The 27580-nt window shown below is 39.8% G+C and overlaps 2 protein-coding genes across 19 annotated transcripts in view; one reads left to right on the forward strand and one right to left on the reverse strand.

The window, feature by feature from the left end:
• The first annotated feature begins 1038 nt into the window (after positions 1 to 1038).
• gpr18 (G protein-coupled receptor 18) lies at positions 1039 to 5003 on the forward strand. 2 transcript variants are annotated; one of them, XM_008328381.3, is made up of 2 exons: positions 1039 to 1194; positions 2293 to 5003. In XM_008328381.3, the coding sequence occupies exon 2, from the start codon at positions 2300 to 2302 to the stop codon at positions 3314 to 3316; it is 1017 nt and encodes a 338-aa protein (XP_008326603.1). In that variant the 5' UTR covers positions 1039 to 1194; positions 2293 to 2299; the 3' UTR covers positions 3317 to 5003. The 2 variants fall into 2 exon arrangements, with proteins under 2 accessions (XP_008326603.1, XP_016895298.1); XM_017039809.2 differs by having other exon boundaries at positions 1057 to 1194; positions 2299 to 5003.
• A 15423-nt stretch (positions 5004 to 20426) lies between these two features.
• The window catches only part of dachd (dachshund d), a 182601-nt gene continuing 175447 nt past the window's right edge, over positions 20427 to 27580 (reverse strand). For 8 of the 17 annotated variants that reach the window (XR_001761271.2, XR_003052201.1, XM_017039797.2 and 5 more), the window contains 2 exons: positions 26026 to 26062; positions 20427 to 23397 (listed from right to left, as the gene is read on the reverse strand). Coding sequence is in view for 13 of the 17 variants with exons in the window: in XM_017039797.2 (XP_016895286.1) it covers positions 23349 to 23397; positions 26026 to 26062 (86 nt within the window). In the remaining 4 variants the exon portion in view is untranslated. The other 9 variants (XR_001761270.2, XR_003052200.1, XM_017039798.2 and 6 more) reach the window with 2 other exon arrangements.

A 27580-nucleotide genomic window follows, 5' to 3' on the forward strand; every position in this document is an offset into this window, starting at 1 on the left:
ACTGCCCTTGAGCGGTTCCCCTGAGGTATGCGCTTTGCATCCATTAAGACGACGTGGTGGTGTTAAAGAAAGACAAACACACACGCTCAGGCACACACACACTCACACATCGCACAGCATCAGCGTGAAGTGTCTATTACCAGCATCTTATTTCCTGTTTATATGGCAACTGCCTCAACATCCTGTTTTTAATTACTTCTCTCCAGCAGCAGATGCTTCTCACAGCAACCTGCTGTGGATTACTCCCCTGAGAACTAATGTGCTGTGACAGACCCCACTTTTCCAATCAATAACTCGCCCTAAATCTGCCATCTCTCTGCCTGCCAAACACACTCCCACTTCTAATGGCACATCATTTTCTTTAAGGGGGTGTAATTGCAGACGGTGGAAAGAGCTGCAGTTCTTTTGTGTTGCAGCTACGTACGTGGAAACTGTAAAAAGTACGGCAGACGATATGGGCCACAAAGTGACCGCTTTCACTTCCCTCCTCCCCAGAGTCCTGTGTTTCATTTTTATAATCTTCTCAAAGGAGACTGGGATTAGAGAGAAAAGTCAGAAAATGTAACTTTTTAATTAATCTGGTATTAAAATCAGAAATATGTGCATAACTTGGACTTTGGTCTTAGAATTCTCAGGTCAAATTAAAGCCATTTTCACTGTGAGGAGATTAATGAGGATGTTTTAAAACTCAGAGATTTACCTGGAACTTCACTCTCTTTACTTTGGCAGTGTCCAACTTTCAGACACAGTTAATTTCTTTATGTTGCTCAACGGTTGTCTTCTTTAGAATTATGACAAATCAACTTTCTTTATGTTGCTCAACGGTTGTTTGTTAATGTCTTCTTTAGAATTATGACAAATCAAAATACAGACTAAACACACTTGAAATCTACATCCAAAGTATCAGGAAGTGTGTCTGTGTAATTTCAGTTCTTACTGTCTAACCCCAACCCTGCTTACTTTCAGTATGTGCATCTAAAACTGTACTGAAACTCTGTCTACAATCAACACAGGAAGTGTGAGTGTGTTGGGGGCTTTTTCACACACACGTCAAAATTCTCCATCACACTGCTTTAGAAGCAAAGAACTCACTTCCCTGCTTGGACCGTTGAAGCAAAACGCAGACATGATTTACTGTCCCGCTTCACAAAGCTGTGGGTTAACAATCTGACATGATGTTGGTTTGATTTCCAGGTAAGTGAAGACCTTTTTTTAATAGCTCAGACGGAAAAGTACTGCATGAGTATTTGACCTTTAAGATGAAGAGAGACAAGAAGACAGAGAGAGAGCGACAGAGAGGGGAAAAGTTATTTTTGCTGTCATGTTTATAGCTGTTCATATCAAACACACTGGTTCTCTGTGTTGAATTAATTTCAATCCCAGTGCTTATTTTAATCTTTGTATTGTAAGTGTTGTATCTCTTTTCTCATCCATCACAGTTGTTCTTTTTATAAATACTGTATATTCTGTTAATGTGAAGCACAACAGGTACAGTAGAGAGAAAAAAACAGGCAGAAAGGAAAAGTGATTTCTCTCTCTCTCCCCCTCTCTCTCTGAAAAGTGGTTTCTCTCTCTCTCCCCCTCTCTCTCTAACACACACCACAGGCATACACATACTGTAGCTCATCATAGGAAAAACAGTCTCACTTCTATGTTAAGTGGAATCTTGTCGTATTGTAATATCCCACTTACTGATGAGACACTGTGTGTGGGAGGAGGTTCATTTTAACATTGCAGTTTTTGTTTCCTTCACAGTTTTGACTCTAGGTATAAAAGAAACTATAAAAGAGTAAACTTTACACATTAAAGAATATTATAAAAAACAAAAACAATTTGGTTTCTAGGTTTAAACTTGAAATAACCAAAAATAGAGTTAGCCAACAATTGCTAAAATGAAGCTGGTAGTTTTCGCTATCTGTTGGTAAGAGTTTAATCCCATAAATTCTTACTACGTAATGTTCTTTATTTTCATACTCACAGCCACTAGAGGGCACTCTAGCTGTGTGGTGTGACTTATACTCCGAAGCGAATTATAGTCCAGAAAATACGGTAGCTAATAAACAGTGACAGGGAAGACAGCTAAAAACTAGCTATCAAAGAAGATCGACATATTCAAAGTTTACAAAATGCTTGCAAAAATTAAATTATTTTGTAAATATTTTTAAAGTTTGGCTGAGTATTTACTAAATGTTGCATTCAAAGAAAAGCAATGAAGCTAAATTTAGCACCAGAGCTAAAGATAACAAACATGTTGTCCTCCGAATGCTAATCTTCTAATTTTGTCTCTGTCAGTTGCAGAATGACGTTGGACCTGAACATCTCCAACATGTCCAACATGTCCCTGAGACCAGACCAGGGTCCGGCGGAGTACCGGATGGCAGGCCTGATCTTCTACTGCTTTGTCTTCGTTATTGGATTCATCGTCAACCTGACAGCTCTGTGGGTGTTCGCCCTGACCACCAAGAAGAAGACGTCGGTCACTGTCTACATGATCAACGTAGCTGTGGTCGACCTGACCTTCATCCTGCTTCTTCCCTTCAGGATGGTCTACCACCACCTGGACTACTGGCCCTTTGGAGACATCTTCTGTCGAATTATTGCCGCCCTCACTATTTTCTACCCCTGCATTGCTCTTTGGCTCTTTGCTCTGATCAGCGCCGACAGATACATGGCCATAGTGCAGCCAAGGCATGGCAAGGAGCTGAGGAACGTCTCCAAGGCCATGGTGGCGTGTTTGGGGGTGTGGCTAATGACTTTGGGCAGCACTTTGCCCGTGCTCTTCTTTGGGTACGACCCGGACCAAGTGTCCAACTTCACCACCTGCATCAAGATGCAGGACATCGTCTACCTGCGATCTGATAACCCTGTCAACTTTGTGCGACTTGTTTTCTTCTTCCTGGTGCCCATTTGTTTGATGATCGGCTGCTACGTGATCATCGTAGATAATCTGATGCACGGACGCACCTCTAAACTGAAACCTAAGGTGAAGCAGAAGTCGATCCGGATTATAATCACGCTAATCATCCAAATGTTGGTTTGCTTTGTGCCTTTCCACGTGTGTCTGGTTCTTCGTCTGCTGGGAAAAGTGGAAGAAGGAGGCTACAACACCGTCGTGGTTTTCACCACCTTCCTCATGACCATGAGCACCGTGTTGGACATTGTTCTCTACTACATTGTTTCCAAACAGTTCCAGGACAGGGTGATCAGCGTGATCCTGTACAGGAACTATTTACGAAGCGTGAGACGGAAGAGCAGACACACACACACAGGTGGGAGCATCAGATCAATGAGCAACTTAAACAGTGCAATGATATGAAGCAGTCAAAAATGTCCAAAAGAGACACCTAGTGTAAAGACAGTATAACTGTGCAATCCTTATTCTCAGGACCCTGTGCTAGGAAATCATGTTCCTGCACTTTATGGAACTGTTTTGTACATACAACAAAAAAATTAATGATATTTTCTTGCCTTTGTGTCCAACACTGCCTCTTGTGTTCAAATGTCCAAAGTGACACATTGTAATATTAAATTATAATTCTCTCTTTTTTAAAAGAGTTTTTTTAGACATACTGGCTGGAAGTTCAGTTGAAAAAATATTGAAAACATAAAAATATGACTGATGCACAACAGTTTCTGCAAACCTATTAGAGTCATTTCTTGAATGGTTTGTTAGTGGAAATAAGTAGATTGAATTACATCACTTTTTATGACATGTTGTGAAATGCAACTGTGGAGTTTCCCTTTTTTGGTTCAGTTGATGAATAAGGAACTTATGACGTTTCGTCAACAAAATCAAAATTACGATAAAAAAATCACAATTACTCACAATTTGTTTTGTTTTTTTAAATAAAGAAGTGAAGTAAAAACAGTTGGTCATGAGAGATATACTGTATAATAATCATGAGATTGAATATTGTCTTTATTCATATAATAATATCTGATTATATTTTAATATATTATGGATAAATAAATAAGATAGAAGAAACAGTTTCTAAAATATATATATATTTCGGTCAACATATAGTTTGCATTAAAGAACGAATCATTAATGGTGAAAACTGTGAAATTAGAAAAATACAATTTGGATGCTGTGACTTCATAAACATGTGAATAATAATGACAGAAAGAGATAAGATTATCACATAAAAGGTAAATAAATATGAAATAAAATATCTTTCCAATAAATATGTTATATATTACATTTAAAATACTGTATTTTAACTGTAAAAATAATCAAATCGTCTGGTAATTAGAGAGAAACGAAATGCTTAAAGAGTACAATCAATAATCTAATGTCAAACTTGCTATTCTTTTCATTTACATATTATTTAAAGTCTAGCCAAACGGAAATCCTTCAAGTCTCACAATGTGTCAAATATACAAAATGATTGAACTGTGACTTTCGGCAGTTTGTACAAACGCAGCTTCTCCCAGGGTTGTTAGAACATTACTGTTTTCACAACAACGTTGCTGTTTTTCTGCCCCTGGCAGAATGTTAGCCAATATGTTATCAGTGGATGTACTTTATTATCAAAAGGATGAGAAGTTGCAGTTAATTTGCATGTTGTAATTTACACTCACAGTATGGGAGGAGCTGCTGTTGAGGCAAAAACATCTGTGTTCAGAGCTGATTGACTCACCCATGAGACTGAGAAAGCTTTATCTGTGTGTGTGTGTGTGTGTGTGTGTGTGTGTTCTGCCAGACGCAGCACGCACAGCGGCTCAGGTGGAACAAATGCAGGTGGAAATAAAAGTGCTGAAAAATTAATAAATAAATAGTAATAATAACAGCTTGTGGTACCTGAGGGGTTCATTTGTTATTGTGTATAATTATTGAAACTCTTCTCAGCACTTCTGACTGTATAACAGGGACGTTCAAAATAAGGCCCTGGGGCCAAATGCGGCCCTCGGCAGGTTTTTATTTTGGCCGCAAGAAGACGCTCAAGCAACGTTGAGCTATTTTTGGACCTTGAGATGTTTTTCAAGTAAACTTCTAGAACTTTTGGGCTTTGAGTTGTATTTCTCTGTGTTGTAATATTCCTCTAGCTGGGGCTAACCTTTAGCTATTTCAAAGCTATCTTTGATTGACTTTTCCTTTCACCCCTTAACCCTGTTTCTGTATGTTTCAGTAGATTGTATCTGATATGGTATTATATGTTAGGAACTTATGTGATGACTTCTATTAAGTTTTACAATTTCTGCCTTATTGCTAATTCGTAATACTTTACTTTTTTAAAATGTATGTTCTGCTATTTTGCTAAACTTTAGACAGTCTTTCCAAATTTCTGAATTATCCCCGTATTTTGCAGATATCGGACCTTAAGGTTCTGGCCTGGACATTAAACAAACAACAGCTTCTACATACATCAAGTTTGTGTGTTAAATGGAGGACTCGGCCCCTGAGTATCTTAAATACCCTCTCTTATCAATTTCCGCTGAACTCTGGTAAATATCATCTAATATTGAGCCTCCACGGAGTCTGCTGTACTGTATTTGTCTTGATCACACCAAAAACAAATTTAATATTTGAAGAACTACACTACTGAACACACACGACTGCAACGCACAGCACTTATTGTGGAACAAAATAAGGCTGCTGTACTTCTATCGACCAGTTGATGGCAGCATGGCACAGCTAGTCTGCATGTTTCCACCTCAGCGTTACTACATAGATGCTGGTTTTCTCTTCTGTAGACTCCTGGATCCGTATTCTTTTTATTCTTTATGTAAGTTTACACATTTAACTAATGAAATAACAAAAACAAGAATAATTTGATGCTTTGACTTCCATGTCGCAGCTCTTGTGCTGCGCAGGCGGTTGTTAACCACGATTGTAACAGCTTCCTCGAACCCGGACTCAAGTGTGTTTATGGTGCAATGGGAATGATATTGATTAGATGTTAAATGATTCAGTCACTTGAAGTGCATTTACAGTAACATCCTCAGGAGATGTCAGCCGGGCTATTTACTAGATTTAAAGCAGCCTCAACCCGAGGAGAGAAAACCTTTTTCTGCTCCAGTGTCAGTGAGTGGACACTAAACCTCCTGGATGTGTCTTCTTCAAACACACAGTTGTATAATCTTATTTTATTTTATTTATTTTAGGTCTTGAAATGAACAGAACTCATTTCTGTAGGTTTTGGAAACATCATCTCAGCAGAGGAGCGTCTTGGTGTTTGCCACTTTCTAAAATAATGAAGTTAGTGCTTGTGTCACACCAGCAGAGTGGTAACTGGATTAGACAGTGAGTCAGTGTGTAGCTGAGTAACTACCAAGTGTCTCCGGCAATTAAACACACAAAGCAGCCACTGCCTGTGGTGTAACCACGTTTACAGGAGCAGTTGTAGGAAACAGGTTTTTGTAAATAAACCGTTTCAAGATCCGGGGGTTTTCTTGTCACGCTCTTACATCTTCACTGACAGATTCCAGCTGATAAAAGTCAGTGGTAAAATCTCAGTCCTCTGAAATTTAGTTAAGATTTAATGTTGTGGAAATACCCCCAGGGCCTACTCTTTCTCATGTGTTTCGTAGAGGCTATAATTAAAAGGCAATTCTAATCAATCACATTTTAGCTCGTTTATTTAGCACAAAACAAGTGATTTAGTTTGATGTCTGATCTTATTTCATTGAATCTACTAAGTTATAGACTCCTTAAAAACGTTAGGCTCTTTTAGGCATTTTAAATCAGTGAACACAGGCAAAATGTAGGACACCAAAGGTAAGTCCAAAAATAGGATGGAGTTGACCACAAATATATACATATATATATAGCTTGATAAATAAATGTAGCAGCCAAATACATGAAATATTAGCATGATAATTAAATGAAAAAAACATTGATATATGGACCATATTAGCTAAATATATAGCAAAAAAAGTAGGGTAAAAAAATAATCTCAAAGTAGCCAAAGAGCTGACAAAAAATAGCTTAAGCCTTTCATAAATACCAAAGATTAGACATCATATATAAGCTTCAACCCCCAAACACTGATGATATGTAAACAAAATTAGCTGAGATACTGCCAAAATCATACCAAACATTGAGAGAAAAAAATGCCACTGTGACACAAAAATCACCAAACATGGAGCCAGAACTAAGAATTCAACTCAGACTTAAAAATTCGAGAGTTAACTAAATCACAGAAATAATAACAGACAATGAAAGAGCCAGAACTGCTACAACAATCTACAAGCCTCAACTAAAAGTTAGGCCCAAAATATTCAATAGTTAGCTGAAAGAGACGTTTGAGACCTCAATCACAAACCACACAGTACTCGCTTTAGTACCACAAATGACACTGAACACATATAACAAGAAAAAATATTTTTTAGAGCTGCTTTAATTTTCTTCGTGGATGTTTTCTTTTCTTTTTTTTTGCTAACATTCGTCAAACACGAGGAGTGACTCCTGTGTCTGAAATTCTCTGAGCTGCAGCTCATCTCAAGATGATGGCTTTATCGCACACTGGACTCTACTGCTGGATTTATGCGGCGGAGGTCAGAGTTCAGATGAAACATGTCGGGGTCATCTATCTGTCCCACCTGTTCCACATCAAAGACAAACCAGACCTCGCTGCTCACAGCGACTGGCATTTAAAACAATTAAGTCTCCTGTCAAGACGCTGTGATGAATTATCCGGAAGCTTTAGCAGCTGTAATTCTAAATCTTCCCAACAAGTGCCTTTGTTGTAGAGAAATTAATGAAAACAAGATTGTCTTTCATAGGAGCTGATCTAACGGCGCTCGGCAGCCAGCTGCTCTTCTTGGGGAATAAAAACAGTCAGCATTAAGCACAGCTCAGACAAAATGCGCCTTTTTTTCCTCCCACTCGTGTGGAAAACAAATCAGGCGGCGAGCGCAGTGGCCATCTGTTTTGTTATTTGATATGTGTGAATACATGTTGTAATGACTTTGTTTGTGAATCGCTCGGCGCAGCACAACACACGAGAGCTCTCCAAGTGCTGGAGTGTTCAAAGCTAATCATATAATTGGACACAATAGTCGATGACAAATGGAGACGCTCGCAGCCGTGCAGCCAGCCAGCTGGGATGGTGAATATGTAATCATTGTAAAATCATATCATTTTTGCATATTTGAAGACGGCTTAATAGAGTTTGCATGTCGCTACACGATCAAATAATCATCAAAGGCACTGTTGTTGCATCTGCTGCTGTGTGAAGAGAGTTTGTCGCCACTCTCCTCGTTCTTCCCGGTGATTAAAAGAGTTTCTTAACTCTTGGCTTCTCACAAACTCCTTTGCCAGATAAATTGTAACATTTGCTAACACTTTTTCTAAAGACTGTGAACTGTAAGTTTGTAATGATTATTTATTGATCAGGCTAAATTATTTGGTAACTGAATTCTGCAACACACTCAACACAGTCTCCGCTGGGTCATACCCTCTTATCATTTTAAATTTGTGACATGTGTACATATTTTCAGTTGGAGACTGATCTAGACTGCAGGCAGGGTAGTCAAAAACGCACGTCACTTTAATTTACACAGAACCAGCCCTGGGACTGTCCTGCTAAAAAAAACATTTCATTTTTGACAATGACTCTTCCATGATATGGACCATGGTTTATGCTACTGTTGGGTAAATATCAAATAAAAAATGTTAAAAATGTAATAAATTGTAATAGCAATAAATCCTAACCCTTCATTGTTTATAAGAAACCATTTCCCTTTACCGGTAACTTGGCTAACTTGAAGCCATATAGCTTACTTTTAATTTTATGTATATTAAATCATCAATCTTAAATCATACGTTTAGCCTTGTTCTCATTATCTTCAGCTATCGTTTAGCCATGAATGCTGATTTATGTAGGAAAATAGGATCTTTATGCAAAGTTTAGCTCGCTAGCTATTTTGTCTGTCTGGTCTTGGCATTTTTATCCAACTTTCAAGGTAGTGTTTTTCTTTTTTAATTTAATGCTAATGCATGCTTTCTCTTGCTGATACTTTTACACAACTTTTACTAAACACATGCTACTGATAAAAAAAATATCCCATAAATAGCAACATGTTGAGTTAAGATGCTAGACTTTGGACATTAATCATGTGTAACCACAGAACTGCTGAATGTCAATAATGTTTTTTCGTAGACACGATAATATTTTCATGTAACCTAATTTACTGCACATTTATAGCAACACGATAAACACACACACACACTCACACTCACACACACACACGGCCACACGTGCCTGCCAGTCAAATGTGTTTGAAGCTGCAGCGGCAGAAACAGAACATGACTCTGTTTGGTTTCTCGGGCTGACTTTAACTATACCATTAGTCTTCATACTGTTCCAATTAGAGAGCGGGAGGAGATGAAAGGCAGCCTATAACCTTGTATAGATACTGTACACATCCAGCCTCGCCTGGGCCTCTTTGTCTACTGTACGGCGTTAAGGAACAAGCAGCTGCCTGCGTTTACATCATTTAGCGCTCCTCTCTGGGCACTTTAATACGCACAATCTCTCCCCTGGTAAACTTTACAATAGGATGTTGAAGGATACTCCCGCTCTGCCATAGGAAATGAGAGGCACATGTGTGTGTGCACGGAGAGGCGTAGAGGGTTCCCCCCTGTGATGCTCTGCTTTAGGGCTGCGCATGGAGACTAATAGGTTCCTCTTGCAGGAGAAGAAAGAAATCTGGGTTAAGCACGTGCTGCGCTATTGTGGTAGCTACATGTATGAAACGTCTACGCGGCTCTGTAAATGTCAGGGTTTTGTAATGACAAAGGAAGTAGCCATAAATTAATCTTACACTTCAGAATATATGTGTACATTCATGAAAAAGGAAAAACAGTATTAATTATTTCATTCCAGCGTCAGTCAATCCCAGCAGTCACCAGGTGGGGGCCAGTAACAGCTCAGCCAGTTCAATGAGAGTGTGAATTAAACTGATCCTGTGTGTTTTTGGACTGTGGAGACCATGGAGAAAGCCCACCCACACACAGACGAAACTAACAAACACCAAACAGTAATACCTTGGTCACCGCCAGGGCTCACACCTACGCTATACTGAAATTGTGAAAATGTGGTGCGAGCTGCCACTAGGGGGTGCGTGAGATGAGGAACGTGAACACAATAAACATTTCCTTTGGAATGTATACATACAGGACTAATATACATATACATTAATGTATACATACAGGACTAATATACAGTGGTGGGGGGGGGGGGGGGGGACAACAACCCAGTGGGGGGTGGGAAGGGGGGGGGGTGTGGCCAGAAATATTTGGGAACTGCTGCTATATTGGAATCATTAAAGACAGAATTGTCTACTTATACTTATACAAGTTCAAGTGATGTGGTAAGACTTGAATGACTACTGACTCATCCTCAAACCAAATCATGTTCAAACACAATCACGATTAATCGTGATTAATCATAACATCCCTGACTACCCTGTGATTATTTGACAGAATACATTGGTAATTATTTGACAGGCCTGATTATCAGCCTTAATAAAAACGAGAAATGTTCAGAAATGAGTGTTATTGTTATTTAAATTGAAAAGACTCAGTACAGCAGTTGTACAACGATATCTCTGCGTCTACACACATCCACCCGTGTTCCCTTTCAGCAGCAGCAGCAGTAGCTGTACAGGGGTAATTCTTTCCTCTGGTTGTCTTTTGTCTCCATTAAAAGGAGATAATCTACTGCAAGAGATTCAAATGCTGCCACGCTGACTCCAATTGACCCCACAGTTAACAGAGAACCGGAGGAAAAGGCAGGAAATGTATGGCCTTGATTACAGCTGCGTCTATTTTAGCAGATTGTTCTGTTGCTGATGCTGTTGCGAGCACAGTCCAGTGCCATTAGCGCGTATAAATAATGTAAGGCCCTCATCTCTCCCTCTCTCTCTCTCTGCCCCTCTCTCTCTCTCTCTCTGTGCTTTTCCTAAATCTCTTACTCAGCTAAGTGGCTGCACTGCCTCCACAGGTTCTCTGTAGATTAATTTCAGATTTGGTTTAACTCTGTGAAGCAGCTCGTCTCACTCAGGGAAGGTGTTTAATTGTGTCGTGTAAAAGGAGGAACAACTTGGCCAGTGTGGGACAGTTGTGTCAGGATGAGTTAATATTTAATCCAGTCTCACCTCAGACCGTGTCCTAAGAGCAGAATAAGAAAGTGACAGCAGAAGACAGATAAAGAAACATGAGTAAAGACGCGGCAGCTCTAGGCTGCTGTCGCACTCAGGATGTAACCGCTGTGAAAGAGCTCGCAGACACACGGTTATGAGACTCGCACCTGTGTCTCCCTCTCTCCACTGAGGCCCCATATTCTGGGATGTCTGCAGTCTGTGTGTAAGAAATAGATGGAACCGTTTGGTTCTAAACTGATGTTCTAAAGTGAAGCATCTGATGAAGACTACTCTGGGTTTGGATTAGAGATTAGGTCAATCATTTACTCTAGATTGACCACAGTTATGGATGGGACTGTCCAAAGGATACTCTGACAAAGACTGACTCCAGTGCGCCCTCTACATCCCTGTAAAGCTTTAAGTGATGGAAGATGAAATAATGACTGTGAATCTGGGAACGTAGATCACTGACGTTGACGTGACGGCCAACATCAATACGCATGATGTGAGTCACATGTTTTTGTTTACATATTAAAAAAAACTATAGAAATTCAAAATGTTGTTTAGAGGAAAACTGAAGATAAAACAGGACAAGAAGACAAGAAATGGTACATATGACAAATAAAGAATTAGGAATTATTTAGTTGGTTAGCCAAGTTGTTGCTAAATTCTTAGCTGTCTTTTAGATACTGTTGTGACACCAAAAACTATTAGAGCTTTATAATGGTTGTTAATGACATGATTGATTTTTTTATTTATTATCAGAATTGGTGTTACTTTCTTAACCTTTTAAAGGAAATCTCAGTTATTTCAACCTTCAATGGCAGGTGCAACACAGAAGATAACTATTCTGCAACAGTCAGTGATCAGTGTAACTTTAAACTTCATCAACTTCAATTGAAAAAAAAACCCTAAAATGAATGAATGGAAGTCTGAATGTTTCACTGATGTCAGATACCACGTGAGAGGGAGAGACTTTCCTCAAAGAATTCCATTCATGCAAAGTTACTTCTAAAAGGAGGCTTTCACATCAGGTGCTTTACTGATGACTGTGTCCATTTCTTTTGTACAGTCAATGGAAAAAAACAACATTGTGGCATCTTATGCTAATGCACTCATTTAAGCTGAGATGCATCTAAAGATAGCTGACTGACAAACCTAATGTAAGAGCAGGTATGGAGAGGAATACTAGAGGAGTAGTTTGTGGGGGGACGGTGGAGGGCAGGGGGAGGCAGGAAGAGAGAGAGAGAGAGAGAGGGAGAAATGCAGGAGAGCGAGACTCCACTTCCTCTGTGTGCACCTCACGTCTCCTCTCCCTGAGCTCAATTACAGGATTGATACTCAGAGAGGAAACTTCATCATGTCGTACAGATGTCTTCACTGGGAAGGAGAGGGAGACGAGGCATCTTGTCATTTATCGTGACATGGTCTGCGTTCATTCAGAGTAAAGCAAATGAGAAACAGTTGGACTTTGGATTTCATTATGGACTAATAATAAAGAGTAGGACCTCGCAGGCAAATCCTCCTCCCTGACGGAAGAGGGATGAAAGCGGAGGAGGCCGCGCTCGCAGTTTCGACGAAGAATTTAACAATTCAGCGGAGTGAATTAATCTAAACCAATAACTTGTAAACAATAATACTCCTTCAGTGAGGCATTCAGCTCCATCATAGTAAACATTTTTTATCACCCAGACAGCTCTATAAAGTGCTTTAGGCATCATTGGGCACAACCGTCATTAGTCAGTGCCTGTGTGTAAATCTGAGTGAAACCGCCGCCGTGTTGTCGGCTAGGCAGCGCAGACAGCCAGCCCCGTATCTACTTTACAGTGTTTCATTTCAAACATGACACCAGCCCAGTACACACTCCACAACAATGGGCCGTGTTTTGCTTTAATTTGATTAGTTTTTGTCTCAGCAAATGCCAAGTCCTGTTTTGCCTCAAGAACATATCTCTTAATCACGTTCCATCCAGGCTGTGTCTTTCATCTAAATCTCACAGCCGTGGCTCACACCCAACTTTATTTCGCTGAAAGGTAGAAAAAAAAAAAGGAACACACACATACACACACTTCCAACAAGGGAATACAATGACAAAAGCCTAGCTCTCATCTCTGTCACATAAAGTGATGTTTTGTGTTTAGGTGTGTGTGTGTGTGTGTGTGTGTGTGTCTGCAGGGCTCAGATCCATGTTGTTTGGTTTGCTTCTCCATTAAGAGAGCTGTAAAGGAGAGGGAACAGATGGCTGCTGGCCCGCTCTGTCCTGCATCCTCTCACAACTGCCACACTTCCTGTGCGTCCATTAATCTTCCCTCACTACTCCTGCAGCACAACTTTATTAAAACAACTCAGGAGAGAGCGAACAACAAGCCCGCGCAGCTGTCAGGAGCAGAAGACAGAGCCATTCGTCCACAGAAGAAGTGCCTCTGATTTCTACACGCATCTGTAAAACAGCCCGAGAAAAAAAAAAAAAATCCCAGCAACCAGACTTTGAAGCCAGGGCCTCGGCAAAGTGCTCGCCGTAGTGTCGGCGCAATAAATGCTCATTAGAACGCAGCTGGAACTGATGTTTTTGCAGAGTTCATGGCTATATTTTTTTTCAAACATGACTGGGACAGACTACTGTTTCCTCCTCTGCTCTGAGAACATGTGGAAACACTGTGGCACAGTAAAATGTTTGGTCTGAGTGATGGCTGTAAGTGCGGGAAACCTCATGCACATAAAAAACAATGCATGGTTTTGATAACGTTGATCTACATCAGCGTTTCTAAAATGGTGGAGTAAGGCCCAGAAGTAATGTCCTAATCTATCTATCCGTCTGCCCATCACTTTAGGAACTAGTGTCTTACAGCAAGAATATTTGTTTGCTGCTTCTTCGCTGCTGTTCCTGAATGGGGTTTTCAATGTTTTCTTCATGTTTGTGTCTGTGAACTCTTCTGGTTGTAGTTCAGATTAAGCTAAAGAAGATTAATGAATAAAAAAAGACTAGACCAGTAGCAGTAGATAAAGTCAGCAGCAGACGGATCAACCTCTGCTGCCGCAGACGTCAGTGTCCTGCCTGATGTTCCACACCTTTGCTATTAAAGAGAGACACATTTAGACAGGTTGCGTTGTTGTTTCCACGAATATTCCGGAGACGTATGTGGATCTATTTGTTCCCGTGTCAGTAGCAGTCAGTGGGCAAATTGAAAAATCAATTCCAATTTAAATTATTGGAATCAAGAACTCCGGAGGAGTCAGAGATGAAAAAAAGAAAAAGAAAAAAAAACCCACTCCTCCTTGTAGATCCCTCTTTAATTGGAAAGTCATTTCTTCAGGGTATTCTAATGGTTCTGAGGGAAGATTGCAAAATAAAGTTGATGAGCTGAAGGGGGCGGAGGGAGGTGGGGTGATGGGGTCGGAGTGGGGGGGTTAATAGCACACAGGCTGTGTGTGTTTGTTTGTGTGTGTGTGTGTTTGTCTGACCCTGTGAGTGTGGGTTTTCCTTCCCTTCTCCAACGTCTTCATTCTTCCCCTCCCTGATGACAGAGACACCAAATGAAGACTAATCCAAGGGGCTCACACACTCTCACACACTCTATATAACACAAACCCACACACCCACTGCCTCTTGCCCGTGGTCACTGTCTCATCCATCTATCTGGGGGAGTGTCTCTGCGCTCCTGGGTCAAACTAAATTAACCAACCCTGGCTCACAACTGTAAAACTGTAATTGACCTGATACCAACCAACCAGTGAGTCGCTGTAACCAAAGTCACTTTACATACTGGATGAAAAATCCAATATTACACTGATAACCCTGCAAACAGGGGGCTCTGTTATTAGTCACCAATATAAGAGTGCCTCCTTTTGGCTTCTCAACCCCAGCACACTTCAGTCTTTTTCTTCCTACTCTGCTGTTAAGACATCCACCTTCATGTCAGAACATCCACGACCTTCTCTGAGGTCCATCTGATACAGTCCAAAGGCGGTCCCTAGCCTGATGCTAACGATGTTTCAGGGTCGTTGGAATGGAAGAGATTGGGAACCCTTGTTTTAAGGCCACTCTACTTTCTTTATGTCATAGCAGGTCTCACTACCCTCTGAAAGAACCCTTGTCTAGTTTCCTGACACTGGTCTCCACCTGGTTCACCCTTCTGCTCCGTCTTCTACACCTCCTCCATCCACTGTCAGTGTTTTGGACTGTTATTCATCTTTACATGCTACATGATAACTGGTAGCATTCTGCAAACATTGCTTTTCAATGTCACTAAAGAGGGTTAATTCACTGAGGTTGTGATGGTGTTTTGTTAGTTTAATTTGACATTATTCTTCCACTTATTATTCCACTTAGAAATGACTCAGAAACTACAAACACCTCAGACAGGAGTTTTGTCAGATCCTCCTGGAATTCAGCAACTCCGGAAATGTAGCCTCTTACCCTAACCTTTGTATTGTGACCTGCAACTTGACAACATAGGCGTGAAAACTTTCAGGTTTCTTCAAGATGAGCTTTAAGAGACTTCTCACCTGACAATATGATTGGGCTCATGTTAAGACTTTTTTAAGATGAAACCATCAGTCTGTTCGTTGAATAACTGAGCCGTCTGTCTGCTATTATTGTTTCTTTGACATGAAGCTGAGCTGCAGCCTCCTGGACGGCCTGGCTGACATTGAAGCACCACAGTGTGGAGACATTTCTATTCAGGGAAACCTGTTGACACAGTTATCAGGCATCAAAGAGCTCGGTGCCATTGTGAAAAACCACACAGCAGTAATGGAGATGTTGAAGGGCGTGTTGGCCCCAAATATGACAAAAGGATGAGAGGATATGAGCGAGCTTTGACTAAAATAGAGAGCGTGATAATAAAAAATAAAAACCTGAGATACACTCTCTGGAGAGGGAGTGAGACGGAGACGGAGGGAGGAGGGGCAGCTCGGCTCCATTTCCGCCTAAGAAGCGCAAAGTTAAAAGGTGGCCCCTGTACAAATGAAACTCAATTTCACGCCACATTATCCCTCCCTGTTCTCTTTCCTGGCTTTCATTTTCATTAAGAGCAGAGACAATCATAAATTAATAATTACTGCCGAATGTCTAAGCGCAGGCCGCGGTCCCGCAGCCCTCCCCGCGCCTCCGTGGCTCTTCCATGTTCACGCTTGCAAAATGTTAATTTAGGTAATGTGGCCTGGCCCTTGTCAGATAAAACTGTTTTGTAGTTTGGCTAATACATAATGGTCTATCTGATTAGGTGACATTAGTCCCATCTCTCCGTCTATCAGCCCGCACCTTCCTAATGTCTCTCCACAGACTCAGGGCACCACTGACTTATGAGCGGACATGTTAAATGGCTGCTTTGACTAAATGACCAGCGCCTGCATGGACCTGATGATGAACATGGAATTAGCAGGGTCAGGGTTAACACCGCGTTTGACCCAAAGTATTAACGCAAGCTAATTTGAGGCTTGTGAAACTTTTTTAATCTTCACTGTGTATGACTTAGCATGTGAAAAATGTCACCATGGCAGAACACACCTAAAGATATATATACATATATACATATATATTTAGTGAAATGACACAGTGTGTGTGTTGGACCAATGGACGGTGGAATTAGTGGATACTTTAATCAAGCTAATTTCACAAATTAATAAATGCGATTGACAAATTATTTTTGACATTCTTAATTAAAACACAACCTTAGCCCAGAAATACAAAGCATAAATAAGACTGAAAGACTGCAAAAAGATTTTCTCAATTCCAGTTTTCCATCACTCACAAAAGCAATGAAAAAAACCAAGCAACAGAATTACAGTTAGCAAACAAATCAACTGAAACTTCCAAGTCGCAAAAGAGCTAGCATGGAAGCAACAGCGAAGTTAGCCACAGAACAAAGTGGACAGTGGTGTTGCCTAAATATTCCTAAAATAACTAAATATACCATTGTTAGAAATGAGTAAAATCCAAACTAAGCCAACAGTCTTAAAACAGTCAGTGTAGTACCAAAGCTAAGACAAAATAGCTAAAGATGATCGAAATAAAAAGTAAAGCCAAAACACATCCACAAGTTGATCCAGGAATAGATTAAAAATCTTTGAGCTTATTTTGAGCATTTTTCAGCCAATTAAACTTGAGCCAGTAACATACAGTAGTAAAAGTGAGAGATAATAGCTTTAATGAAGCTACCAAAATACAATCTCCCTGGGAATGAGCCAAAATACCCCGGAAACATATTTTACAAAGTGAAATTTCCACTTTGATGATGGGGCCATAAAAAGTTAATTTTAGGAAATGAGACGCCGGCCACAAAAAACTGTTAACCATGTGGCTTTAATGACTGGGCCGGCCTTCGTGCATGTCTGTCCTACAAATTAGACAGTAACGGTGATCATGTGCCCATACCACTAGGTGCTGCCAAATCCCAGCCTGTGCACCTTTAAGATGGAAGTGAGCAGATGTGGAACATGAAAGGTCAAAGGAGCACAAACAGGCAACAAGGTGACAGACACGACCATGTGGAATAATCAGATCTGGACGACACTCTGAAGATGATGTCCACATCAAACAGAGAGGAAATAAAGCACACATCTCACATCTACCACAAACATACTGCTCTGAAGCACGCACACAAACTCACGCTGCTCTGAAACACACACACAAACACACACACAAACACACACAGTGCTCTCGCCCCTGTGAATATGCAATCAGCTTTGCACTTTCCACACCGCAGCGAAAAAGTGAAATGCAACAACACAGCCATAATATAAAAATGCACATTTGGTATTTAAAGTCTTTGTGCCTCATGGTCATATTTGTGCGGAATTGAATTTATTACAAAATGTGCAGTGATATGAAACATGTAGCTGCGGGGCTTCCTCCCTCAGACGCCAGCGCAGGCTTCAGATGGAGAAATAAACAGAATATCTGAGTAATAGCTGCAAACTGCTCACTTCACACGAGCTCATTGGCGGCGAATGGACTGAATCTTCCACTGCCGTGAAGGGAAGAGAGCGACACAAGAGACCCACAGAAAAATTAAATCACTGAGGTCAAAGATAAGGGGCCCCGTCCCAGATCAGGCCGTCAGTTTTTCTCTGTAAATTACGGGAAATTTGTTTATTTAAAAAGTCTATGTGTGACATCTACCGCAGATAGATATCATGCTGATAGAGTTTTGACAAGTCAAAATTAGAATTACACAATGAGAATTATTAGATTAAATTATATCAGCAACAAAATACAGATTGTATCTGCTTTACACAAGCTGTAAATATTCATTTATATAAATAATGTCACATTTCAGTATGGATTTTGTGACAGTACATATATTCAGTAGTACACTCTATTGGAATAGATTATTTTGTACATGGGAAAAGTATAAGAAACAAGTCATTATGTAGAATTATCTACATAGAAAATTAAAGTAACGTCTCATCCCTTTTTAGAGAATATAATGTGAATATATAACATTTTGACTTGATATTTGAATCCCTCAAGATAGAGAGATACACCTTGTTATATTATATTTTAATAGGACTTTTTTATTCTGTGAGATTGTTTTAGTCAAACACTCTGACCTAATCCCAAAAAAAGTAAAATTCATATTTTTCAATTAATTATTCAAATAATATAGATATTGATTTATTTACTGCATTTATTTTTTAACTTCAAATCAGTTTTCTCATATTACCTGGTTATTATACAAATATATTTAATATATTAGAGTCATATATTTAATAAAAAAAAAACCAGTACATTACTACATTTTGTGTACTTTGATTGATACATGTTCTGATATAAAGTATGTACAGTGTGTTTTTTGGTTAATAAATTGAATAAGATGATTTCAACGTCTTGATATCTCTTGAAGCAACTTTGTACTTCTTTTCACTGAGCTCCAAAAACTGTGAGCGAGCAGTGATTGATTTCACAGCCGTGTCATATACACTCCACTTCCTTCAAGGCTGATCGTGGCAGAAAGCTACTTTTTCAAATAAAAAAAACGGAAGGAAAGCTTGAAATCTCCCGGTCCTTGAATTTTTACAATGCATCATTGAATTATGCAGCAATCTGTCTATTATTCATCTGTGTGTTGCTGCTGCTTTATGGCCCTGCCTTTAAAAAAAGCATGCAAAATGGGAGCAGGCCCAGCGTGCTGTGTCAACACATTTTCTCCCAGAATTGCTTACTGGAGAAATTTGTCTTTCAATGTCGATTTCATATTTTATACCGATGTGTGTTTCAGGAGCTGTGTACCTGTTAGAGACGCTCCTGAAATAATAATCCCTGTGGATAAACTACTGTGTCTTTGAATAATGTCACTCAACAAACAGCGAGGACAAATCGTTACTACACCAGAGGAGGAGACAAGGACTTGGTGCCACCGGGTAAACAGCATCATAAGAAAAACGAGAGACAAAGTTTAAAAAAAGAGCAACATTTTCTTCAAACCAGATAAGATTTTAGACAAAAGTCTGATTTCAAACTCCTGTGGATATTGCTGTATGTATTAGCATTCACCAAAATAAATCAAATGAAAACAAATGTTGAGCCCATTACAGCACCTGACGAGAACGGACAGCTTTAAAGCTGCTGACGTTTAGTCACAAATTAGCCAAGAAATAGCAAAAGGAAAGCAAAAAATGGCCACAAATTCAGGCAAAGAATAGAAAAAAATTTACACTAAAATGAACAATGATCAAAGAAGAGAACAAATGCTACAGTTAGACAAACACACAAAGACAAAACTGATAAGGGCAATCCAGAAGTGCTAAAAATTAGCTCAAAATTAAGAGATCTATAATTAAAACATAACACTAAGATATGAATTTTTTGATGGTTACTTCACAAATAATTTGACGAATAATATCCCACCTAGTTTGACAACTACAGGTTAGCCAGGTAAAACCAAACTACTGAAATTACCCTTCAAACATATTTTAGTATGAAGAAAAAGTCCCTTAAATGTTTTACACACAACACAAACAACAACAACAAAAAAAGAAGTGAGCGTCCACAGAAAATATTTCCAAGTGCCACAATTTCCCCCAAGCCAGTCTTTGGATATGTGTCGCGCACATAAATAAAACATGCTACAGTCAAATTTACACAAAGAAGGACAGGAGAAACATGGAAAACACTCTGGTCACTGACTGACATACACACACTCTCACACACATTTTCTCTTTCTGCTGTTCATTTTTTCACCTGCGGTGTGTTTACAGGTCCTGCAAAACGCAGATAAATGAGTTCAACCAACTCCTTCAAGAACACGAGCCAGGTGACCGTGACCTTCCCGTTCGCTCGTTCGCTCGTCCGCTCAACGTACGAGGCGTCAAATCAAAACCAGTGAGTTCTCATCTTATCATCAACATGTTAACTTTATTTGAATTTGAAATACAATGAAGAGATGATTTCAAGAAGCTATATAAGTTATCAGTGACGACAGACCTAGACACCTCCATAGAGAACGAAAATGAACAAACACATCGTGAAACATGACACACCCCTCTTCCACCTCCATCATCTCCTCCTCCACCTCCTGATTGTAACACAGAAACTGGTTGCTAGGTAAAAAGACTGACATCAGCGTATGTTCTGAGAGAATATACACAGCACTGAAATTCAAACCTTCAGGCAAAGTAAGAAGACAAATCAGACTTCTCGTGAGTTCTTCTTCTTCTCCTTCTACTCATCAGGCCATCGTGACACACTATATAAAAATGTCCAAAGAGATTAGAGCAGAAAACACAGTGTCTGGGAAAACACAAAGTTTACACACCCCATAAACACTCCTTTTCCAGTGTGGAATAACAACACCAAGTGATTAACGTGTGCTTTGTTTTCTAAATTTGATTAAAAACCAACAAATATCCAATTAGGCAGGAAATACTGAACACTAAAGTTTGGATTGAGAAGTTTGTGCCACGAAACTTAGCCCACAACAAAGACCATGTGATCTAGTGTAGTGACTGGTGGTAGTGTGATTCTTAACCTGAAGCTGAAGCTTTTCAGTCATTAGAAGGAAGTGAAAGTATTATACAGACGTTTGCAAACGATGGAGGAAATCACCGTGTGTGGACGCCAACACTGCAGCATGGGCTAACGCAGTGCTGCTATAGTGGGGCGGACCACCCAGGGTGGGCACGGTGAGGTGCCGGGGGGGCGGAGGGGCTTCCAATGGAATATGGAACCCTGGACATCAGTGTACCACTGCTGTAATGCTTGAACGATAACAAGCCTCCAGTCACTAGGTGGCAGCAACTCATACAGTTGTTTGTACAGATAAAAACATACGTTATTAGGTTTTCAATAGTATTTCAATTCACAGGGGTGTGGGTCGGACGGACCGGGGGGCGTGAAAATATGTCTGTCCCCTAAAGGACAAGGGGCATGACAGAAATTAAAATGAGAACCACCGGGCTAACGTTAGCCACAAGGAGGGACTCTCTGGTAAGACTATCTGTAGCTTATTTACTATGTGACCGACTGACAGGTCTCAATGAGGCAGATATCTAAAAATGATCAAGCAACGCGATATAAGCGTTTTTCTTATCTTTTTATTCCAATGGGTTTGGTTAGCAACGCAGTGTTAGCGGACATCCTGTGGCCCAGAGGTTGAGTGAGTAGAGGATTGTTGATTCAAACAGCAGTGTTGCCGCCTGTCTATGGGTGGGTTAAATCAACACATCACCATGAAAACACTGTAGTCACTGTTAAGCTCATTGGTGATTGGTTCATTCTATGGGACTGATTTCCCTGACCTTTAACAGTAGCCTCTGTCCAGTTGGTCCAACATACCCAGTTACATGGAGCCACAGTACTCAGTACTGAGGCCGACTGTATACTGGGCTCAAAACAAAATAAATACCACCCCCACTGAGAAACCTGCTGGTGGTTGAGTTCGATATTTCTGCCATTAAAGTTCTAATACTTAACAGCTTGGTGGCGCTATTTCACTCAAAAATACCTAGCACTTCCACAGAGGTGTGTAAACTTTCTATCAACACTGTTAACGAGGTGCACATCCCTAATGTGTGCGTGTCACAGCTGATTGTTTCCCAGTGTTCTTCATTAATTAGTCAGGGTATGATAGGTGATTTTTTTTTTTGTCTTTTTTTAAAAACAGTATTGAGGTGCTGATTTCTTTTTTTTTTCCTTCTTGTTTTTTTAACGAGTGTCTCATGACAAATGTACAGTAAAATTCCAAGAAATATGAACCTCTGTTACAAAGATTACAGTACTATTGACAGGAAAAAAAGGTCTTCATTTTTGAAAGTGAAATGTATCATCAAGAGTTATATTTTGTTTTTCCAAAAAGAAAAAAAAATCAACCTGGGCTCTGGAGTGACGTCAACCCTAGTATTTGTTCAGCACAATATAGGATTTTTATTAAATATCATAATTCCAGGACAAACATTTACATGCCTGCATGCTTTCTCACCAAAAATGGCAGCTATAGGAAAAAGGATGATGGCTCAGAAAGAGAAGGAAACAAAAGTGGAGATTTATATAAACGGGTGGTATTGTTTGCCTAATAGCTCTACTGCATACACAATACCTTTTTGAACATTATATACACATACCTCACTGATCCACTAGGGGGCTGGATTCCTATCGCAATTGTCCGATCTTCATCATATATATATACAACAATGGTAAAAAGGAAACTTGATTGTATTTGTCATCTAATTTAGAAAAGACATTAAAACCCAACATCCTCTTCTCTTTTCATGAGATTCACATTATTATTTTTTTGTCATCATGACCTTCATCGTCCCCACGGGTCATTTTGAGACTTTTGAATTCAATTTGAAATACAAAAAAAAAAACAAAGAAAAACTTCAGTCAATTTTCTTTTTTTTTTGAAGCTTTCTCGCTGGCAGAGATACAGTATAAAAAATCTTCAGTGCTGTGGATTTATTCATTTGTTTATGACTTATTACCAACATTGTACCACGGGTACATTTTTTTTTAACTGTGCTCAATATATATATATATATATATATATATATATGTTTAGCCTTCACGTCGGCCCAAACACCTGCTAATTCCCTCACATCGGCCGCTGGGATTAAAAACGAGAGACTTCTTTTATCCTACATTCAGACTCAACCTTCTCCTGGTGAAAACAGCTTTTTTTCCACTTTTTTTATCAGACTGGATCAGAGCTTTGGAGAATTTTCAAGACTTTTCTTGCTTTTCTTTTTCTCTTATTTTTTAAACCGTGTTTTTTTAGTTTTGTTTTGTGTAACTTTTTACTTCCACTGTCTCCTGGATCTTCTCATGGCCTCATCAGTACATCACTGCAGTTTTCAGGAACAGTCTTCCATCTGCAACACACACACAAAAACACACACAGTATTAGTTGAAAATTGAAGCAAACTATGAGTTCAAGAAACACTAAATTTCGCCCCGCAGCGTTTCGATCTCAGCTGTATTTTTAAGCGAACCAATTTGAGTCGAAGATGAAGATAGTAACCGTGACAAATGAGATTAAATAATATCTGCATTTAAGTTTCTGTCTTTTAAAGAAAATTCACATGAAAGTAATTTAATTAAACCTTCTTTTTTGACTGAATCTAAGCCGGCGCCACCATCAGATAGTTTTAGAGAGTGTTTTCCAAATCTGACTGAAGTAATTAAAAATACTGACCTCATTAATAATATAATTTAGAACTGTTCTGTTTAAGTAATTAAATCAATGCACAAATGGTCACTAGGACTGTATGTTGTTAAAGTGAAGAACCTTTTTCCTGATTTGTTGTTAATAAGTTGTATTTATTTATTTCCCAGTTAAATAAGGTGAAAATATAAACAACTGTCTCCTGTGACCCAACATGTGGCTCTCAGCCCAGTCATTGGGACACAAGGGGAGAGGCAGCCCTCTACAGCACTCAATAGGTAATGGTGGGCCATACCAGGGTCAAAAAAAGTGACCCACAATTGGTACGGTCAGTGGACGATCACAGGTATCGAAAAGGGAAACATTCGACTTAAGGCGAAAATCAAGTAACGTCAGGAACAGAACAGACGCCCTGTATAAAATAGTTAAATACAAAGGTATATTTTTAGCCCCTCCAGGAGGCTAGAATAGAAACTACCGTACAGGCTGTGTTCACAAAAGACTAACAAAAATTGCCAACAAACAGTCCACCCAAAGGTAATGTAAATAAAATAAATATAGGTAAGTAAAAAAGATAAATAAATAATGTTTTGACTATTGGATCATAATTTTCCTCTGGCTGTGTTCATAATCTTATGAGTTCAAATTGAAAAGCTAAACGTTCTCCTCAGGTTCTGTGTTTCAGATCTCCTGTTCCTCTCCAGTCAGGACATATAAACACATATATAATCACCCAGTTACATGCATATTTAATCAGCCACTCTACTGTACACACTGTGCATTAAAGCAGCCGTGATACTGTATCCACACAGCCACTGTACGGCACTGCTGTGTGTGTGTGTGTGTGCTGCACATGTTGAAGACGTCTCCACTGATACGCCTGTTTGATCGTATTACTGCGCTCATGATGCACGCTGCTCTCAGAGTGACATCGTTCCTGGCGTGGAAATGGTGTTGATTGGAGATGGCAGACGTTCCTCTGCTACATTTATCTCCAGACACCTCCCATCTAACTGGATTTGCTCATTTGTAGCAAAAGTTGCAGGGAAAAACAGAAAGCACGCGGTCTCGTATACAGTAGGTGTTTGCCGGAGCGAGCGTGGAGCAGCAGCGACGAGCTCAGCTCAGCTCAGCTGAGTGGTAAAAGCATCCGTTAGGATGAAGTCGAGGAGCGCGTTTGACATTTATTACCTTCACATTTCCTCTGCAACAGTAATGCCTTTATGAAGCACACTTCTCCATGGCTGTGAGGCCTTCAATTATTTAAGGTTGAAGGATGAGCGCACACAAAGACATTTAGCAGCACAAGTTGTTGGACATGACATTAGCGGCGGAGGACGTCAGGGACGACGGCCCTGTTCTGGAGAACTGGGCCGAGTTACTTCTGCTGGGTTTCATACTGAAGTGACAGGAGAACCAGGCTTTGTAAAACAATAATGTAGTACTCTCTTATACTGATACTCTTTTGGTAAATTATACTCAATTCTCAATGACGTCTATACTACTGTATGTAGTTGGTTGTTGCAGTAAACTGCAAAAAAGAGAGAGAAAGTTGAAAAAATACTTTTTGGTTTTGAGACAAAATAACTTTGGATAAAGAAAAAACAACCAGACTGTTTTGAACAAAAGGTGCACGACTCAGCATCTGTGATGCATCAGTATCCATGGCACGTCATAAATCTGCCAGTAGACGCAGGTAGCACTGATGCACAGTTGTACTGGAGTTTTGGAGAGACATATGTTTCTGTCAAGATGACGTCCTTAACAAGAAACTCTGCATTTATTCCTGCAGGACGACATCAGGCATCCTTCTGCCCCATGTACAAAACCATGGCTCTGTAGACATGGAGTGTACAAACTCGAGCAAACTATGGTCCGTGGGCCAGATATGGCCGTGTGGGCTTTCTAATCCAGCTTGTTTAACACTGGTCCAAGGTATAATAAAGATTGATGTCAAGCCTTCTGTTCCATGCATTACAACAAGTCAACTGTGATTTCAGTTGATGTCACTAGATGGCGGCATACATCAAATGTGCCAAATTTTCTTTAAAACTTTAGGTTTATTGATTTTGTACATTTAATTTATATAATTTCGCCCAGCATTCTCCATCCAACCAATACTGGTCGGCTGCCGCTCAAACTTTGAACCTCATGTTGGCCCGCGAGCCAAAATGTTTGCCACCCCTATGCTAGGGTGTAGGCTCCATTCCACCTAATCCCCAGTATTTAGGGGTGGGTCAGAAAGGGCAGAAATGGTTTTGATCACAGACAACTGATAAAGGGACAAGCCAAACGTTATTCTTCTGTAGACATTGAGTGCTCATGCTTTACTGACCTGCCTGCGGTCCAGATCTGTGTCCTATTGAATATGTCTGGTGAATAAAAAGAAAAATCAGACAACGCTGCCCACAGATTGCCAAGGAGCAGAAGTTTTTAAACAGCAAACGGCTAAAACTTCAAAGGACATGATGTGAATGTGTTTCTGCAAATTATTAAATAACAGTTTTCAAAATATTTTTTTCATTTTATAGAAAGTGTACCAATGTGTCTGGAATTTGAGATTGTATAAGAAAGAGAGTAACTCTCGTACGTGTTTCTTGTAGTATTTCTACTGTCTGTAACCTTGTGGTTTGATATTTAACATGACACAATGTATTGTGTTGTTATGGGGAAAAAACAATCTTTGAATTAATTTTGTCTTTAAAAAAAAAGTGACATCGACACTGACGCTGGTTCTACACCACCTGAGCTAAATGTGTGCAATTACATTAAAGTTCCTCTTGTTTTCTGTCAATTCTCGTGCGGAAAAAAATGGTTTCCGCTCACTTTGATCACTGCCTGGAAAAGCAACATGAGGGGAGAAAACGAGGAAAACGTGCTGCACTTTTGTGTTTTTGTTCAATTAGAGAAGCATTTGTCTGCCACCCATGTCTCCTCTGCTCTGCACCGCAAGCCTCGCTGTATAATTAACCTCAAATGGCAAAAAAATGATGTTGATAAATTACACAAGCAGAAGGAGGCAGAGAGGGGAGGGAAAAAAAAAGCCTATCACTCGCATGAAAGCCAAGAGAAATGTGTGGTTATATTCTCAACTCCAAACTCAGGCAGGCGAGGGTAGAGGAAAAAAAAAAGAAATAAATAATGAGGGCATAATTTTAGAGAACTAATTATTTCTATTTGTCTTTTGTCACACTTCTCTAATTCTGCGATATTAACAGTCTGTGTTTATTAATTGCTTTTGCAGTGTGTTTTGAATCAGGTCCAAGTGGGGGAACATCGCGGCTCTTTTCTCAGCTTTACTGGAACCCCACCTTGTCGCTTCCTGCCTGGTGCGTGTGCAAATACCTTCCCCACTCAGCATCTGCCCCCGTCCCTGCCTGGCTCCCCGGCACTTGGCGTGTTGCTAACGCGACCCCGTGCAGCAGAGATAAAGTTCTTTTTGTTGCAAGATTAAACATCAAAACAGTTAAAGTGAAATTAAAAATTAAATGAATGAATGTCAGTGAAGCAAAAAAGACTGTAATTAATGGCTCCCTTAATTGTCTTCATAAAATATTTGCATGGGCATAATTTGCATAATTTACATGTATTAATTAATCTTTCAAAGGAATTTTCTGCTGAGCGAGGCCAAAAAAATTCCCTTTGTTTTATTTATCATCTAATGAAATATTTATTCTCTTTAATGAACTTTTCATCTGGATGTGAATGTAAAAAATACCACCGTTTTTACAAATTTAAATGAGACGCCCTTTTTGTGAAAGTGTCGTCGATTAGGAGCCAGATTCATCAAAACTTTCTTCTCTGTCTGTCTCTGCTGACGGCTGCAGCCATTAGAAGTGAAAATGCCGAGACGTCTGACATCATCTGCCTCTTCTTCACCTCCTCCTCCT

Source organism: Cynoglossus semilaevis, chromosome 16 (genome assembly GCF_000523025.1).
Source record: "Cynoglossus semilaevis isolate Cse_v1.0 chromosome 16, Cse_v1.0, whole genome shotgun sequence".
Classification (NCBI taxonomy): domain Eukaryota; kingdom Metazoa; phylum Chordata; class Actinopteri; order Pleuronectiformes; family Cynoglossidae; genus Cynoglossus; species Cynoglossus semilaevis.

Excerpts from the sequence above, each read along its gene's own strand:
- gpr18 (XM_008328381.3), top strand. The coding sequence starts at position 2,300 with ATGACGTTGGACCTGAACATCTCCAACATGTCCAACATGTCCCTGAGA.